This window comes from Uranotaenia lowii, chromosome 3 (genome assembly GCF_029784155.1).
Source record: "Uranotaenia lowii strain MFRU-FL chromosome 3, ASM2978415v1, whole genome shotgun sequence".
NCBI classification, from domain to species: domain Eukaryota; kingdom Metazoa; phylum Arthropoda; class Insecta; order Diptera; family Culicidae; genus Uranotaenia; species Uranotaenia lowii.
Window position 1 is genome coordinate 46,405,327 of NC_073693.1, and position 18,596 is coordinate 46,423,922.

The 18,596-nt window shown below is 40.5% G+C and overlaps 3 protein-coding genes across 4 annotated transcripts; 2 read left to right on the forward strand and 1 right to left on the reverse strand.

Annotated features, from left to right (window-relative positions):
- Positions 1–2,217: 2,217 nt before the first annotated feature.
- Positions 2,218–10,392, reverse strand: LOC129756108 (D-glucuronyl C5-epimerase B). Of its 2 annotated transcripts, none has more exons than XM_055752866.1 (4): positions 9,781–10,392; positions 6,787–6,949; positions 5,294–6,709; positions 2,218–5,213 (listed from the first exon to the last, which is right to left on the reverse strand). In XM_055752866.1, exons 1-4 carry the CDS (start codon positions 9,826–9,828, stop codon positions 5,062–5,064), a joined length of 1,779 nt encoding a protein of 592 aa, XP_055608841.1. In that variant the 5' UTR covers positions 9,829–10,392; the 3' UTR covers positions 2,218–5,061. The 2 variants fall into 2 exon arrangements, with proteins under 2 accessions (XP_055608841.1, XP_055608840.1); XM_055752865.1 differs by having other exon boundaries at positions 5,294–6,712.
- A 207-nt stretch (positions 10,393–10,599) lies between these two features.
- On the forward strand, positions 10,600–13,224 carry LOC129755976 (zinc finger protein ZFP2-like). Its single transcript, XM_055752713.1, has 6 exons — positions 10,600–10,731; positions 11,075–11,268; positions 11,361–11,635; positions 11,690–11,843; positions 11,901–12,330; positions 12,391–13,224. The coding sequence occupies exons 2-6, from the start codon at positions 11,085–11,087 to the stop codon at positions 13,109–13,111; spliced, it is 1,764 nt and encodes a 587-aa protein (XP_055608688.1). The 5' UTR covers positions 10,600–10,731; positions 11,075–11,084; the 3' UTR covers positions 13,112–13,224.
- A 330-nt stretch (positions 13,225–13,554) lies between these two features.
- On the forward strand, positions 13,555–18,145 carry LOC129751606 (uncharacterized). The gene is made up of 3 exons (XM_055747204.1): positions 13,555–13,879; positions 14,810–16,575; positions 16,638–18,145. Exons 1-3 carry the CDS (start codon positions 13,699–13,701, stop codon positions 17,778–17,780), a joined length of 3,090 nt encoding a protein of 1,029 aa, XP_055603179.1. The 5' UTR covers positions 13,555–13,698; the 3' UTR covers positions 17,781–18,145.
- Positions 18,146–18,596: the final 451 nt, after the last annotated feature.

Consider the following 18,596-nt stretch of genomic DNA (forward strand, 5'->3'; position numbering starts at 1 on the left):
ACTTCAGATTCAGATTTAAAATTCAGATTTTAGATTCAGATTTCAGATTCAGATTTTAGATTCAAATTTCAGATTCAGATTTCAGATTTTAGATCTCAGATTCAGATTTCAGATTCAGATTTCAGATTCAGATTTCAGATTCAGATTTCAGATTCAGATTTCAGATTCAGATTTCAGATTCAGATTTCAGATTCAGATTTCAGATTCAGATTTCAGATTCAGATTTCAGATTCAGATTTCAGATTCAGATTTCAGATTCAGATTTCAGATTCAGATTTCAGATTCAGATTTCAGATTCAGATTTCAGATTCAGATTTCAGATTCAGATTTCAGATTCAGATTTCAGATTCAGATTTCAGATTCAGATTTCAGATTCAGATTTCAGATTCAGATTTCAGATTCAGATTTCAGATTCAGATTTCAGATTCAGATTTCAGATTCAGATTCAGATTTCAGATTCAGATTTCAGATTCAGATTTCAGATTCAGATTTCAGATTCAGATTTCAAATTCAGATTTCAAATTCAGATTTCTGATTCAGATTTCAGATTCAGATTTCAGATTCAGATTTCAGATTCAGATTTCCTATGGAAGTATATAATAGAATGTACGGTTTTGAACAATAACAATGAGTAGGTTGTCCAAATCACTGATTTCGGGCATTTTAAATAGGCACACGATATATATTAAAATAGAACCCCTATGTAGACTTAGCATAGTTTGTCAAAGAGGCTGACCAGAATAAGTGATTAGGTTTTAGAAGAACAGCATTGTGCATTTCCAGTTCTTTTGATAAGTAGACGATATCGATCAAGATATTAAAGCTAGATTATTACTGGTTTGAGCTAGGCTTCATATTATATATTGATAGATAAAATGAACTAATATCCTATTTTTCTTTTCTTTTTTTCTCTTTTTTTTTCTTTTTTTTTTCTTTTTTTTTATTTATTTGCATGTGACCTTCTGATGATGACGAACGAGCCTTCAAGCCATATCCTCTCAACATTGGACCCCTAAGATGGCTTCGAATCCCAAGGATTTAATGAACACCTATAACAGTGTTCTATAACATGGTGAGAGCGTTCTATTTTATTTTATTGTTTCAAATTATATATAAATACTGTAGTTAGTTTCGTTGGGATTAATTAAGCGACCTGTCTCAAACCGCCAACGTATTTCCTCCAACTGGTATCATGAGGGGTTAGTTCACTATCTTGTTCTGCTTTAAGTTCATATTCCTCCGAAGTGGACTTAAGGAAGTGCAAGATGGTATAGCCAACGTCTCAAGATCGCTTACTATTCTAAGCTGCCTACTCTAAACTTTTATTTCCCTGACCCCTCTACCCACATTTCCTTTTCAGCGTCAGCTTCTCACAGCTATTTAAACGCCACAAAAAAAAAAAAAAAAAAAAAAGATTTCAGATTCAGATTTCAGATTCAGATTTCAGATTCAGATTTCAGATTCAGATTTCAGATTCAGATTTCAGATTCAGATTTCAGATTCAGATTTCAGATTCAGATTTCAGATTCAGATTTCAGATTCAGATTTCAGATTCAGATTTCAGATTCAGATTTCAGATTCAGATTTCAGATTCAGATTTCAGATTCAGATTTCAGATTCAGATTTCAGATTCAGATTTCAGATTCAGATTTCAGATTCAGATTTCAGATTCAGATTTCAGATTCAGATTTCAGATTCAGATTTCAGATTCAGATTTCAGATTCAGATTTCAGATTCAGATTTCAGATTCAGATTTCAGATTCAGATTTCAGATTCAGATTTCAGATTTCAGATTCAGATTTCAGATTCAGATTTCAGATTTCAGATTCAGATTTCAGATTCAGATTTCAGATTCAGATTTCAGATGCAGATTTCAGATTCAGAATTCATATTCAGATTTCAGATTCAGATTCAGATTTCAGATTCAGATTTCAGATTCCAGTTTTCAGAAGACTGATTCAGATTCAGATTTCAAATTCAGATTCCTGATTCCAGATTCAAATTTCAGATTCAGCTATTTAGTCTTCAGTTTCAGATTTTAGAATCCAGATTACAGATTTAGATTTTTTAATACAGATTTCATATTCAGATTCCTTAATCTATTGTTTCTAGGATTTGGATTTCAGATTAGGGTAACAAGTTGTGGTTCAAATTTCAAATTAACAATCGAGAATAAGGAAAAGTTGTTCGGATATCAGTAAGTCGATAGATTCCAAATCATTTTTCAATTTATTTAAATCTTCTTCTTTTCAGTTTGATGTTTTTTAAATTTTTAATTTCCCCTATTGACATTCATTAGAGCAGGGTTAATGTTGTAGTCGTTTGTGTTTCTTTTTTTTCAATATTTTACTTGCATATATGTGGTGTATTTGAACGTTTGATTCACTGTTTGCTGTCGTTCTCCTTTTTTTTATTGTTTTACTGATTTAGCTTTAATTAATGTGCTTTTTCCGTTTAGCTAATGGGCTTTAGGGTTACTTATAATGAAAACTTGTTTTCGCCATTCGCCAATGGTTTATTTAATTAATTTTATAGGTAGCGGTTTTCTGTACTTTGAATGTGTCGACTTCGGAGTTTTAAATATATGATAGTTCGGTTTTGTTTTGTAGTTTTGAAACTGTCACTAAGTGTTGCTAATTTTCGTATTCTGCTCGATACAAAAAAAAATTGCAAATGATATCTTTTATTTTGGTGCTTTAAAACTGCAATGCATTTCTAAGAAACACAACGAAAAAGTGGTAAAACAATCAATCGAACTGAGGATCGTGTATCAAACTTTAACTATTCTACTCCAATTACGGTGAAGGAACTTGTTTGTTGTGTTTACTTAAGTTCTGTTTTATGTAATTGTAGATTTGGGAAGTGATGTACTGTCGATTTTTGCTATTTTATACGATACATTTCTTTAAAAAATTTAAAACATAGCTTCAGTTACAATTATCTACTCTTTAAATGGTCTATTCTTTGTAGGTTTATTATTTTGTTATCTTGTTCATTAATTTGTACAATCAGTAGTCAAATATGTATTTGCTATCGTGGGAAACTACGTGTATGTTGTGTGTATTATCGTGTCTAATTTGTTACATGTTTTATTTTAATTTGTGTCAGTTTGTGCCAGTTCGTTCTCGAGAAATCTTTCGAAACCTACTTCTAATAAGCACTCAACCAGATCGATACTTTTTACTATACGAACGCTCTAAGAAACGAACGATAACACTCGAACGCAGTCTGCTAGAAATCAGTTCCAATTTTACGTTACCTTTGAAAAACTTTTTGTTTTCTTTTTTTTCTACAAAGTGCGGATAGAAAAGGGAGGGGGAGGGGTTAGTTCGAATACTTTTCTACATTTCTCTTGCATTATCTCGATTATTGTCTTTTTACAACGTGCTACAGTCAACTCAAACCGATAGTTTTTTGTTTTCCTCTCTAAGATAGAATTTTTATAAATTAAAGTTTTTTTCTTCACGACTAATCAGTTAAACTGAAATCGAGCTTTATTTTACTTGTAATTCAATTGATTGTTTAAGCTGGTTTAGTCACCGAAATTTTAGTTTTACTTTCGTTTAACATTGTTCACCAAAAAATCTTATTCATAGATAAGATAACAGTCTTTTGTAGTTAATTTTACACCGAGTGAGATATATAAATCAGGTTTGTCGATTATTATGAATTTTTTTTTGTTTTCCAAAAATAAATAAAAAAACTAATTAAAAGAATTTTTAGAAAATTATCTTTGTTTAAAAATTAAGTATCTAAGAACATTCAAAGTACTAAAAACTGTAAGCAATAACGTAACTAGAATAAAAAAATATCTACTGAAAAACAGGTCGTGTGACGAAGTCATCAATAAACTTCAAGATAGATATTAGATTGGAAAACACATTTCAAACTGAATTGGATTTAAAAATAGAGACAAAAAACAATCGAAAAATAATAACTTTCACACTTTTTTTTCTTCTTCTCTCAACGCTCTCTATTGACCCGTTTTTTAACAACTATCAATACTGAATTCAAATGAAATAAAACATTTGAACGAACGCAAATAGAATAGCTTATTTCAGCCAATAAGAACATATTCTTGAATGTCTAAACACGAGTGAAAGAAACAAAATTCCTTGCATTAATCCTACGGATAATTACATTGAAAATAGTTCAAGAACTTATCAAATTATTCAACAAAAAGCGTCTCTAGACCGGCAAGAAAGATGAATCTCGTAAAGCTTGAAATTTTTTCTAACGAATCACTTCCATTTACAACATTTCGTTTCCTAAACGCAATCCTGTACGTACATACAACTTATTATGTTACTGCTGCATTTTTTCCTTTTCGTTATGTACAACCTAATGTATTCGCTTCTTTTTTTAACTTGAAAACCCATTCGTTTCTACAACTAACCATCACAATTTCTATCGTTTTTCTCTGTTCTACAACTAATACGTTTTCCATTCTATAATTTTACCTCTTCATTCAGAAATACTACCAGTTCCTTATATTATTAGAACTCTACCTAAAATCTAGCCTGCAACATCATACATGGTACGTCTCCAGCTCCAGAGACCTCTCTAATCCGTGATTCTCACAAAGGTGCTATTTTTCATGTGTGATGATTACCAATGCAATGTTCAATTTGCTCTCTACTAGTTAAGTGTCCCGGGGGTACGTGTGTGTGGTCTCTCACTAGACAAACACAGTGGCAATGGTCCTGGTTCTTTTCGATGATAGCCTCGGGAAGAACCTTTCTCAAAACAAGCTTTCCTGCGTGTATGTTTTTGCTTTAGATTTTTTTTGCTTCAGTATCAAAAAGTTTCAAGATCTTAATCTTTTTTTTTTTTTTTTTGTTGTGTACTAAATCTTCGATTATATTACTTTTTAATTTGTCAGTATCGTGTTAAGGCATTACAAGGAGGAAGAGGAAGAGCAATTTTCTCTGTATATGGTTTACATGATCTGTGTAAGTGCATTTGTTTGTTTCTACCATTTGTTTTGATATTTTCTTATGTTACATGTACATTATGCTTACGAAGGGTTCCCACAAATACCCGTGGGCTGTTTGGGGTTTTTTAATTATGTTGGGCCCTTTTACCAAGCATGTAGTTCTTCCACCGCTCCGCCGTTTGATAGATGATCGGATCGGAATCGATCGTGGCCAGCAACAAAAGCTGATTGACGTGTGTCGCATGGTAGTCCCATCGAGCTAGATTAGGCGCAATACCTGAAAAATATGTTTGTGTTTTAGCAAAAACGTTTCAGAAGTAGAATAAAGTTAAATTTCATTGCACAAGCCAAACTCACCCAATGTGAAGTGCCTCAAATCGTAGCTTGTTCCAGACCCTGTATCGAACAGCAGCAGCATCTTCTTCAGCGAAAGCATGCCCTGCTCGAAGAGTGCGGCTGCTTCGTGCGAATGGTTAGCTGGAGCTGTTGAGTTTAGATCGTACAACCCCAGCAGCGAATAGATGAATCCATTCAGCACAAACGAGGGCGGCGTCGTCGGGTATTCTTCGTACCAGGCGTACTTGCCCAGGAAAGTGGCCAGCACTCCACCCTGATAGGAAGGTATCCGGAACAACTTCAGCCCGTCCAGTGCGGCCTTCAAATACCGCCGATCTCCATGAGAGTGATAGTAAGCTCGGGCTAGTAGTGAAATGGCATGCCCCTGAGACATGGCCGAATACCAGCCTCGAGAAAGTTCTCCGAAACCAGCTCCCAACTTCCGTCGCACCGGAATCGGCCAGCCTCCAGTGCTTTGGTCCTGATGCCTTATCAACCACTCTGCAGCATCGTAGAAGTGATGTATATGTTCGCTAGTCGATAGCGTTAGATTATCAAAGCTTCCGTTTCCGAGAAACGAAATTTCAACAACTTTTAGCTCGGTTCGACGCATTTTGCGTCGCTTCTCTGTGTTGATGTATTGGGGCAAACCCTTCTGTAGATCGACAAACAAATCTCTCGATAATCTACGCCATACAGACGTACTATTCGATCCCAGCCCATAGTAAATATTGTCATCCTGAACGCTTATCATCAGATCCGCCAAGATGTAAATTACATTGTACAGCTTTTGTGTTTCTCGATTCTGCAATGTTACCGTGAAACTCGAGTTTGGTCTCAGCAGAATATTAACACTCAGCACCAAATCCAACACGTGATCCATTGGTAACGTTATGGCACTATCAAAGTGCTTCCCGGTCGAAAAGTGGGTAACCATCGAGTCCTTTTCCTTCACATAAGCTCTGCTCAGCGAGCTGTTCTTAGGAACACGCCATTCTGCCAATGCTTTGTCCCCATCTTCAACCACCTTTCGCCGTGGTTCCGGTTCCGTCAAGTTCTTGCTATAGTGCGACAATCCAAACTGAGCAATCTGCGTAGCGTAGAAATAACCCTGACTTTCCCACTGCGTCGAAATCGGGACCCCTTCATTGGCGCTAATACACTTGACCCGGTCCCGCATCTCCACATTGTAGTTCTCGAAGTACATGAATATTCCTTTGGGATCGTAGGTGCCCTTAGGGTTATTCACCTTTCCGTAGCTATGAGACCAGTCGAATCGTTTCACACCATCCACGGTGTTGAGCGATCCGTAAACCTCAAAATATTTGCTCAGAAAGGCGAACGGCAGATAGACTTCATCGCCCTCCCTGCGGCAACCGATTGTGAATTCCTGATTGATAACACAATCGATCTCTTCCGTCAGCTCCTGAGGATTCTCTGCTGAAATTTTGAAAAAAAATAATGACAATCACAAAAAACTTCTTTTTAAATAAAAGATGATTTAAAATGCTCACCTCCTTCGTAGCGACGGTTCCACTTGGGTACCAGGCCTCGGGCAAAGGGCAGATCACCCCCGCAGTTTGTCCACATGGTGAACGTGATCAAGAATACCGCGAAGCACAGACATATTAGCAGCACCTTCAGGTTGAGTCGCATCATGATCACAAAAAATCTTGTCTAAAAGGAGTAAAAAACAATTGAAAAAATGATAGCATAAAAAAAAGGGTTGGTAATACAATGACTATAAGGTAATAGGACTCGCATACCACTATAGAACATTTTTGAAAAATAGCCTTTTAAGCCGGGATTTCACCGAACTGCACAGTATTTTGATCTTGAAAAAATATATGCATATTGTGCTGCGACCCCGACTTCTTTGTCAAAAAAAAGGTGAATTTCCGTTTCTGTTGTAATCGAAAAAGCTCTTTAGGGCAATCGGTACTATCAAAGCATGCTGAAAGGACTAAATTCGTTGATGCGGATTAAGAACATCAAAGCAATCAGTTAAACAAACAACACACGTCAGTTGACACGGCACTTCTCGGACATCATCGACGTGAGATCCTGTCGAGGCGCCAACATCGAGTCAGATCACTATCTGGTGATGGTGAAGATGCGTCCAAAACTCTCCGTAGTGAACAACACACGAAACCGGCGCCCACCTCGGTTAAATATCGCACGACTGAAGCAACCTGAGGTCGCGGCAGACTACGCGCAATCGGTCGAAGCAGCGCTGCTGGCAGAGGGCGAGCTTGACGAAGCCCCTCTCGAGGACTGTTGGGATATCATCAAGACAGCTATCAACAGTGCTGCGGAGAACGTCATCGGTTATGTGGAGCGAACTCGACGGAACGACTGGTTCGACGAGGAGTGTAGGAGGGTGATGGACGAAAAGAATGCCGCGCGGGCGGCAGTAGTGCAAAGAGGCACCCGTCGAAATCTGGAACACCACCGACAGCGGAAGAGGCAGCGAGAGCAGCTGCATCGTTCCCAAGAAACGCGAAAGTTCTATCAGAAACTCAACGCATCCCGCAAGGCTTCGTGCCGCAAGCCGAAATGTGCCGGGATAAGGACGGAGGCATCCTGACGGACAATCGTGAGGTGATCAAAAGGTGGAAGCAGCACTTCGATGAACACCTGAACGGCGCACATGCAGGAGATCAAGACGGTGAGTGAAGGAACATCGCCGGCGTAGCCAACGACGTAGAGGAGCCACTCCCAACGATGAGTGAAGTTAAGGAAGTCATTCGCCAGCTGAATAGAAACAAGTCGGCTGGGAAGGATGACATCGCAGCTGAACTCATCAAAATGGGCCCGGACAAGTTGGCCGATTGCCTACGCCGGTTGATAGTCCGGATCTGGGACATAGAACAGCTACCGGAAGAGTGGAAGGAGGGGGTAATATGCCCCATCTACAAGAAGGGCGACAAATTGGACTGTGAGAACTACCGAGCGATCACTGTCCTCAATGCCGCCTTCAAAGTGCTGTCCCGAATCCTACTCCGCCGCCTAACGCCACAAGCAAACAGATTCGTGGAAGTCATCAGGCTGGCTTCATGGAGGGACGGTCAACGACGGACCAGATATTCACATTACGGCAAATCCTCGAAAAATTCCGGGAACACCAAGTCCCTACGCACCATCTATTTATCGACTTTAAAGCCACATACGACCAGATCGACCGTAACGAGCTATGGAAAATCATGGACGAGAACGGCTTTTCCGGGAAGCTGATCAGACTGATCAAGGCGACGATGGATGGAACGCAGTGCTGTGTGCGGATTTCGGGTGAATTGTCGAGTTCATTCTAATCGCGCAGGGGGCTTCGACAAGGTGATGGTCTATCCTGCATGATGTTCAACGTGGCGCTAGAAGGTGTTATTCGACGAGCGGTGGGCGAAATGCGGGGCACGATTTTCAACAGATCCAGTCAACATATCTGTTTTGCCGATGACATTGATAGAGTCGGCAGATCATCAGCGGCGGTGGAGGAGATCTACCGTAAACTGAAACGCGAAGCAGGAAGGATTAGGTTGATGATTAATACTTCCAAGACGAAGTACATGCTGGCCTGCAGATCCGAGACCGACCGAACCCGCTTGTCCAGTAATAACAAGGTCACGATCGACGGCGACGAGCTGGAGATAGTCGAAGACTTTGTCTATTTCGGCTCACTGGTGACCGCAGACAATGACACCAGCCGTGAGATCCGGAGGCGAATTATCAGCGGAAGTCGTGCCTACTATGTACTCCACAAGCAACTGCGATCAAGAAGACTTAGCCCTCGCACGAAGTGTAACCTGTATACGACGCTCATTAGACCGGTTGTTCTCTACGGGCACGAGACATGGATATTGCTCGAGGAGGACCTGCGTACACTCGGGGTATTCGAGCGACGAGTGTTAAAAACCATCTTTGGCGGCGTACAGGAGAACGGAGTGTGGAGGCGAAGGATGAACCACGAGCTCGCGCGACTCTACGGCGAACCCAGTATCCAGAAGGTGGTGAAAGCTGGCCGGATACGCTGGGCGGGACATGTTGCGAGAATGCCGGACGACTGTCCTGCAAAAGAGGTGTTCGCTACGAATCCGGTAGGAATAAGACGAGCGGGCGAACGTGGGGTGCCCCAGGAATTGGAGAACGGTTGCCATGGACCGAGTGAATTTTAGGAATTATGTTCGTCAAGTTATGTCGTGAGACGGAATACTATGTAAATAAATAAATAATATTTTTCAATTCCTCAAATTCCTGTAAATTGTTTATGCCAAGGATCGCCGAACATAGAAACGTTCGCAATTTTTCATCTGTCCGAAAATAGAACCCATCGAATATGTTTCCTTTCCGGTAGGTTATTATATATAGGCAGTACTACAGCCGCAGTAGAAAATCAAGATTAATGATCGCCTCTCGCGGTCTCTCGGTTGCGTGTTGTCTATGAAAAGTGATTGATGCCGCTAAACAAAATACAAACCAACCCCTCCCCGCGTAAATATGACGGTAGGACTTACTTTATGATGAGCTGGAGCGCTGAAACCGTTTCGAATTGTCGAGGTCATCTATTTGAAATCTTCTCTCTCTAGTGATTATTCTTAGCTATTTTTAAAGGAGTTTCGTTTTCTTCGATTCGATCGGTTCACTTCCGTGCTTTCTGCTGGATCTGCGTCCAGAGCTGTCTTGTGTCCGCTAAACAGGATCGGATCATTTTTTTCACTTAAGATAAACTTCCTGTATCTGACAATGGGACAAATTCAATCCGAACGGGTAGCTGCAGTGTGAAAAATTCAACTCCAATGATAAATATCGTGTGAAAATTGCCTCCGGTCGCAAAGGAAAACATAAAATCGATTTTGCCCTTTTTCCGCGATGTCTCCTCCCACAGTTGCCCAGAAAGGTGGCTCACGATCCGGCAAAGATTTTCGTTTCCGCCAAACTTCCGACTGAGGCTCGATCAAATTCACCTTCCACAATCACTTCACATTTTCCTCAACTTCCCGACGATTCTACCAGAAAACGAGTTCGAAAATCACCGATTCAAACCGTGAAAATCCTTTTTTGATATCCTCAATATAACGGGGGAATCGCGCACTTCCGTATAAATCGATTTCCATTTGCCACTGGCACTGGCTGATGATGGTTGGTATTTTTTTTCCTTCCCTTTTCTTCAGGTGTGTCCTCGCAGCAGCTGGCCTGGCTGCCTCGTCCTTTTTCATGCCCCGTCTCATGCACAGAATGCGAACGAAAATCAAAACAAAAACATGCGGTACCAGTAGCAATTAAACGAACTTGGAAGGGAAACGCGAAAGAAAACGAAAAAAAATCATCAAAATGATTGACGTTTCGAAAGTTCGGCGAAAGTTTTCTTCAGGTTGATGAAAACAAAATTATTTTATTTTTAAGAAGATAAACTTGTGCTAATTTGTTGGAAAGTTCTGCAAAAGTTTCGTTTTAAGAAGAGTGTGGTAAGCAATCTCATATATCATGTATTCTTTAGCATTTTCAACTATTTTAAGGGATTTTAAAGTTAATTAAAATGCTCTTCATGTTTGGCAGGGATAGGAAACTGGCATGCAACTGGCTGGTTGCAATCATCGAAATTGATGATCGTGGATTTCCTATCCCTTGCTAAGGGTAATGCACCCTTTATCAACATCACACATCGATTCAAACATATTATACTTAAGGGATTTTTATCTTATTTTTACTTAGGTACAAATTAATAAGTTTGTAAATATTCTTTTCCGAATTTTATACGACTTAAATTAACTAACCAATTGATAATTATTTTAATCTTAAACATCACAGAGTATTAAAAATGGCGACAGTATTTCAAGACTCGTGGACGCTCGATGATCCGTTCAGTGTTTGGGTCCAGCGGGTGGAAAACAAACCAAACTATGCAGCATGCTCGTTCTGCGAATATGAATTCGCACTGAGTAACATGGGGAGACAAGCGCTCGTTAGCCATGCTAAGTCGAAGAGACACATTCAGAGTGTAGGTGAGAATATTTAACGATCAAATTAAAGGTTTAATCTAAAAACTCTTAAAATAAACATCTTAATACTTAACCGTTGAATCGCTCTTATTCAGCATACCCTCCGAAGATTTCAACGCCTTCGTTTGAGACGAACTTTATCGAAGCTGCGCTCATGGACTCGCTGAGAAACGTTGCGGAGCCAATGCCGGTTCCAAAACAGCGAGGTCGGAAGAAAACAATCGTTACGCTGGATTCCATTAAAAAAGAGCTCTCCTTCGAGTGTGAGTTGTGCAAAAAGCGGTTCCGAAAACGGGCAGATTATTTTCAGCACAAACAGACCCACGGGGAACCGTTACCATGTGATATGTGTAGCGAGGTTTTCTTCAAGGTATTTTGTCTAAAAAAACATTATTCAAAGAAATTAATAAATCTTTTTTTCTAGCCATGGGATTTGAACAAACATAAAGCCGAGAAGCATAATGACGCAGTCGTTCGCGAATGTGAAGTTTGTAGTAAAACGTTTATAGAAAATTGGAAACTGATGCGGCACATGCGGACTCATACTGGCGAGAAAAATTTCGAATGTGAAGAGTGTGGTAAATATTTAAAATATTCGTTGGCTTTAAACCGTTGTGAATAATGCCAATTTTCAGGAAAACAATTTACTGAGAGTGGAAATCTAACGAAACATATAAAACAAGTACACTCAAAAGATCGGCCTTTCGTATGTGAGATATGCGACAAAAGTTTTCCACAAAAGAAAGATCTACAAGGACACATGCTAACTCACGCGGAAAAGCGGTTTTCGTGTAAAGTTTGCGAGATAAAGTTTAGTCTAAGGAGCGAACGGTCTAGCCATATGCGGGAGTGTCATCCTAGTGAAGCCTATCCCAAGGAAAAAGCCGGAAAAGCCCTTACCTGTTCAACGTGTGGTGAGGTATTTCATGCGATTACTAAATTTTCCAATCACATGCTGCTGCATGGAGAGCGTGTGATGCACTGTACTGCGTGTCCGAAAAAGTTTCACACCTACGCAAGACTTCAAAAGCATATGCGCGCCCATCGGGCTGAAGAACACTCAAAGTACTTATGGTTTTGCCTATTTTAAGCTTAGGATTAATCTACATCCTTCCCAATTTCCAGGTGTTCAATATGTGACAAAACATTTTCGCAAGAGTGCAATCTTAAAAGGCACATCAGTGGAATGCACATGAAAGATGGTCGCTACTTTTGCATGTGTTGCCCGCTTATGTTCGATTTTCCCGAGGAACTGCGAGCGCATCGTGAAGCTAACCATCTCAATGAGCTGGAATACAAATGTACCATCTGCGAGAAGGCATTTGCAACGAACCAGAGTTTTGCTATTCACAAAAAGCGGCATGCTGAAAATCCTGAGCACCATCTAAGGCAGTTTGTCAGTGAGGAGTCCCTTAAGCTTGTAAAGGGTTCTAAGCTGAAAATTAGAAAACAAGTAAAGAGAAAACCTAGAGTGAACAAAAAATCACAACAAACAGAAGTTTTAGATTCCAAACTGCCAATTAAGAAGCAAATCAAAAGAAAACCTAGAGTCAATAAGAAGCTACAAAAACTGAAGGCTTCAAATTCCAACCAAGATGATTTGCTGGTGCCTCTGAAAGGTAAAAGAGGTCGGCCACGTAAAATTCGACCCGGTGCAGAAAGTGAGGCCAAAGAAGACAGTAGAACGCCTAGAATCGAAGAAACTTCAGGAATTGCTACCGAGGTTAAGCATGAACCAACTGAAAGTGATGTCAGTTCTCCAGTACTGGAAAAGCCAAATGCTGGAATCACCACAGCTGAAAGCTTAGTCAGCGATATCAAAATCGAAGCGGTTCAGATCAATTGAGGATGAAATATTTTACCAAAAAACACAAATTTGAAAGGAAAACACTTTTTGGTATGAAATAGATCATTTTTCTACTTCAGTTTCTTTCCTTTCCATCGTTTTCTAGCTGTCAGTTTTTCAAATCGTTTTAATATTTCTAAGTTTAAACAAAATTAATAGAAAAGATTCAATAAATTAGATAAAAATAAAACAAATGAATTTCAGAACTACTTTTTTAAAAGATTGTAATTGTGAAGTTTCAATATGGGATTTTGGATATCCATACTGTTCAATATATTTTAATTTCTTTTGCAAAATTGCAACATTCTACTTTTTATAACATGATTTTCCTATCCCCCTGAAATATATCGACAAAAATATCGTAAAAGCCAGTTCGCAATGAAACGAACCGCTCAATTTCGGGTCGTTTTGTTTTCTCGCCGTCTCATTTCAGTGCATCGAGTGTGAAAGACCAGACGCAAAACGTTGACCGTAGAAATCGGAATCGGGAAAATTCATCGTTTTCCAATTTTTCGATACACAGAAAATCGGATTTTTCAAGCGGAAATAAACTGCTAACGCGCAAAACTACAAGTATTGTTCGCAGAATGGCCGGCCACAATCTGGACGACAACCGTCAGCGGAGCTCGGATGTTGAGTGCGATCGGAGCCTGGAATTCGCCAAAATGTTCCTGTCGGAGGCGCTGGTCCGGGGGCTGACCCGGAACTCGTTCATCCATCCGTCGCCGATCCAAGCACGTGCTATTCCGCTCGGGCGACTTGGGCTGGGTAAGTTGAGAGGATCTTACTTTTTTTCTCGTTTTGCGGACCATATTTTCCAAAATGTACACAAATGCAAGAGTAATTCACGTAGCAGTGGTTTGATAGCTTTTTTTCTCACCTAACCTATCTACATTTAGAAAGTTTTTGAAAAAGTTTATATTTTTTAAATTGCAGATCTCAAACTTTTTCAATTTTCAAACTTAAGCAAAGAAATAAATTGAGATACTGAAAAAATGAACATAGATACTTTTTTTTAATAGGGAGATGTGAGACCTTTTCAGTTCCATTAATTTCGCTTTACAAGATCTGGAGGGCTCAAATAAAGCCCTAAAATAAAAGTGCGGCAGACTGTCACCGCGGAGTTCCATTCGAACTGTCAAAAGTCGTTCCAATCGAGCATAACCATTTTTACCTTTTCAAGTTCCAGGGAGGTATTGTAATCTGTGTGACTGTGACTTTCAATTTTTTAATTAAAATTAATTAAGAATGTATAGAAAATTCATTGGAGCAAAACTGAAAGAAGCATTTCATTTTTATTTCAACAATTGACACAACGGAGAACAAATTAAATAATATTCACTAAAGAACTGTAGGGCTTTAGGCTCAAAACCTCTTAATGGGCATAAAATTAAGACGGATAAAAAAGGGAAGGCATTGCTGAAGTGGACCCTGAAAAGAAGGTTAAACAATTTGTCAGACACCGCCACACACTACCGTACAGCTGCATGAATATGCAAACAACAGAGTTTGGTTGCCAAAAAGACCACGAACCCATGCCGACGTTTGGAACGGCGGTGAGTTCGTCGGGCATTTCCATGAACTTCGTCCGAGTCTATCTGTGCAAGTCCTGAAGTGACATCTACCTTCTCATAATGTACTTTTATATTGCACCTCTGTTTTTAAATCCCATTTCATTCTCCTCTTTGTCCCCCGCAGATCTGCTGGTCCAAGCCAAATCCGGCACCGGGAAAACGTTGGTATTCTCGGTGCTGATCGTCGAGACCCACAATCCGGACTGTACCTTTCCGCAGGCGCTGATACTGGTTCCCACCCGGGAGATTGCCGTCCAGATCGAGAAGGTACTGAACAAAATTGCCTACTCGGTGCCAAACTTCAAGGCTCGCAGCTTCATCGGCGGTATGGACATCAGCCAGGATCGCAAAAATTTGCAAGGTTGTTCAACGGTCGTGGGAACTCCCGGTAGGATTAATCACCTGATCAAGACTAACGTTCTGAACACCCGGATGATCAAGCTACTGGTGCTGGACGAAGCCGATTCGCTCATATCGGGCACTTTGAAGCCCGAATTAAATCAGATTATCACGGCCTTGCCAAAGGAGAGACAGACTATCGTATGCAGTGCGACATACTATAAGAATCGGGACAAAGATTTGTTGCGATACATGAACGATAAGTATATTGGGGTGACGCCAAAAAAGGAAGCTCCAATTTTGCACGGTATCAGACAATTCGTACGGGAGCTCCCGGAAGCCAAGGACAATATCAAAGAGACGATGGGAAAAATTGAGGAGCTGAATCGGATATTGAAAAAAGTTCCCTACAGCCAATGTTTGATTTTCGCAAACACCCAAACCAAAGCAGAAACCTACGGTAGCTACTTGAACCGAGCTGGTTGGCCAACGGAGGTTATTCGCGGTGGAATGGAACAGCGCGTTCGTTTGAAAACGGTTGAAAACTTGAGAGAGTTCCGGTGCCGAATTTTGACGGCTACGGATGTCATCTCTCGGGGAATCGATGCAGAGAATGTTAATCTGGTCATCAATGTGGATGTTCCCAAAGACAATTCCATTTATCTCCATCGCATTGGACGCGGTGGACGCTTCGGCACCCAAGCCATTGCCATCACATTAATTTCATCGGGAAAAGATATGGAAAAATTCAGAAAAATCTTGAATGACATCGGTGGAACCGATATGTTCGTTTATCACTTACCATCGGAAAAGGTGGAAGAAATATGGAATTTTGAAGAATATGGCGATAAATATGGCAAGTTGTACGCATCCAAATTAGAGCAGCAAATTCGAGACTCTGGAGCTGATCGAGCTTTTCTGGAAGCGATAGAGGAAGTTGATTCCAAAACCGAGCTGGACCGGAAGTCCAATGAAATGCTGACAGATAGTCTTGATGAGATAAAAGCGGTTGACTCGACACCGGATGCTGATTCAATTGAACAAATGGCCGACAAAAAGGCAATCGAAAAACCAGGATCTGACGACGAAGGCAAAGAGGAAGAGGTCGAAAGGATAATATGCCTCAGTAATCCGGATATAATTGAAGGAGCGAATATTTTGGATTCTACTAGTGAAAAGCTTCCTGAAGAAACCATTGGCAGCGCAGACAAAGGTTCGAATGATAAACCAAATCTTGCCGAAGAACTGGACGAAACCAGACAAACCATTCCAGATAGCACGGTTGCAGAACCGAAATCCACTAGCTCCGAGAGCGTTGATCAAATGTTTATGGCTGCGATGGAAGAAGTTCGGTCGGAATTTACTGAACAAGACAAAAATGAGATCGACACTGTGGATCATAAAGTTGCAGAAGCAATAAACCAGCTCACATTCGATGAGCCTGAGACTACATCACAAGAGGTGAACGCTGAGAAATCTTTGGGAAATATTAAATCACAGGAATCTGTTGATGAAGTGATCCTGGCAGCGATTGAACAGTTGGAGTTTGAGGTAAGCTTGTTAAAAATTTATTAAGAGCGTTAGTATACCTAATTTATTATTTGACATTTTAGGACTCTTCTGACAAAAAACCCGCTGAAAACGGTGCAATCGATACGGATGCCATGTTCCTCGCAGCCATGGAACAAATCGATTTGGAAGACGCCAACGAGGAAGATATCGTACCGCAAGTAAAGGAACCGGAATCCCCATCACCGGATCTCAGTTGTTCAACGCCGGAGTCATGCTACACGACTGACAGCTCGTTTAGCTCAAACGCGACTAAAAAGGTGGAAGTCGGATCGAACTTCACGACTCCGAATTCACGGGTTCATGAGATCCGAGGAGCCGCGCCGCCCCATCAAGTGAGTTCATCAACATCGGATACCTCCTCGGAGGTAAGTCATCTGTCCGATCCGATTGTCCCAGCCGAACAGAATTGTATGCCGTTGGAAGTAAATAACGATGCTCTGTTTGCCAAAATCATGGAACAGAAGGAACTTGAAGCCGATCATCAGCATCGACCGTTCCAATTCTCGATCGACGGTTGTAGTTTGGAGGTTCACGATGATCCACTCAGTGAAAGGGACATCAATTCCCGCAAAGGCTCCGTGCCAGACGTGGTTCCCAGTGGAATAACCATGGATCCTTCGCGGCTTCAGAATCGTCCACCATCGTCTATGGAAGGAGGCGAAATCACATTCGAATTTAATTCAAACACATGTGGCTCCAACCATGGTTCTGTTTTCGAACACGACGAAGAAGAGGAGGAAGAAGTCCACGTCCAACCGGATCAAAGGACCAAACGAATTCGTTTCCAGCAGGATGATCACTCCCTTGAACACCAACCTTCACCGGACTCCTCGCAGCAACAGTTGCAACCACCAGCTATGGCTGGTGATCAAGACTTACCGCCGGCCAATCCGGAAGCCGATGATGCTAGTTCCTATTCGTCCGAATACGACAGCGAATCTTCCAACAGCTCCTTTGTTGACCCGCGCGAATGGGAGGCTGAACTGGAACAAAACCCGGAATCGGTGGCCGCTTCTTCATCCACCCATGGCCGCGTGAAAGCAAAAACCAACAAACGCACCAAAAATGCCACCAACCGGTACCATAGGATGTATGCCACCTGGACCGATCACTACTGGAACCAGATGACAATGATCCGAGACTACGCCCGGTTTGCAGTTTACAGTGGTCGACAAGACGACTAGAAATTTTTTGGGGGAGAAAATGTTTCCTATTTTTGAACTCCCACAGGCTGGAAATCCTGTTCCTTGTCTTAAACGACACCTTGAGTACTTTGTATGAACACTAACCAGTAAGAAAAGATAACCTTTAAACCTACATATATCTATAAAATTGTCACTTTTTTCGGCTACCGAATGTGGCTGCTGCGAGATTGATCCATGTGATGTTATTTAGTATGATTCTTATTCGGCCAGGAAGGCATTTTTTAGTTGTTAGCTATTTTTTATTGAATATTTCTCACACACACTCTCTCTCTCTTATCTTACCATATTTAAAAATGTTCCGAAAATCAGAATTCTCCCGTTGAAATAAACGTATTAACCTTGAAGTTTGTCTACTGAATTTATTTATTGTGAAAAGAAGTTCTACTTTCTCTTGATCGTTAAGTGTCTTAATTGATAACTGTCTCAAGCTTAGGTAACAGGAAATTACTTATAAGTGATAAAGGACTTCTGTTCTTCTAGCTACCTTCTGAAAAGTGTGCTTCAGGGTTTCAATAGTGAACCTTATTCTGTGAGTCACAGGACGAGACTTGAAGAATTTCTCGTCTTATTTCTGACTTCTGTAAGGGCTCCAGGCATAAAATGTCTTATGAAGCACATTTTCATGAATTAGAGTTAGAAATCAAAGTTTGATATTTAGAGGTATACATTTTAAATTTCATAAGTATTTCGAAGGCCAGTAATATTTCCAGAAACCCGGCGATCTGTGACTAAAATTTGCATAAAACGCTGGGAAGTTTTAGTTTTTTTGCTGATCTAAACAAACTTTGTTCTTTG

Bases quoted from the DNA above. Each gene is read 5' to 3' on its own strand.
- LOC129755976 (XM_055752713.1), top strand. From the start codon at position 11,085: ATGGCGACAGTATTTCAAGACTCGTGGACGCTCGATGATCCGTTCAGT. The intron at 11,269-11,360 runs GTGAGAATATTT...GCTCTTATTCAG, and splicing joins GAGACACATTCAGAGTGTAG to CATACCCTCCGAAGATTTCA. The intron at 11,636-11,689 runs GTATTTTGTCTA...CTTTTTTTCTAG, and splicing joins GTAGCGAGGTTTTCTTCAAG to CCATGGGATTTGAACAAACA.
- LOC129751606 (XM_055747204.1), top strand. From the start codon at position 13,699: ATGGCCGGCCACAATCTGGACGACAACCGTCAGCGGAGCTCGGATGTT. The intron at 13,880-14,809 runs GTAAGTTGAGAG...TGTCCCCCGCAG, and splicing joins GCTCGGGCGACTTGGGCTGG to ATCTGCTGGTCCAAGCCAAA. The intron at 16,576-16,637 runs GTAAGCTTGTTA...TTGACATTTTAG, and splicing joins TTGAACAGTTGGAGTTTGAG to GACTCTTCTGACAAAAAACC.
- LOC129756108 (XM_055752865.1), bottom strand. From the start codon at position 9,828: ATGACCTCGACAATTCGAAACGGTTTCAGCGCTCCAGCTCATCATAAA. The intron at 6,713-6,786 runs GTGAGCATTTTA...TCAAAATTTCAG, and splicing joins GAACCGTCGCTACGAAGGAG to CAGAGAATCCTCAGGAGCTG. The intron at 5,214-5,293 runs GTGAGTTTGGCT...CATATTTTTCAG, and splicing joins TTTGAGGCACTTCACATTGG to GTATTGCGCCTAATCTAGCT.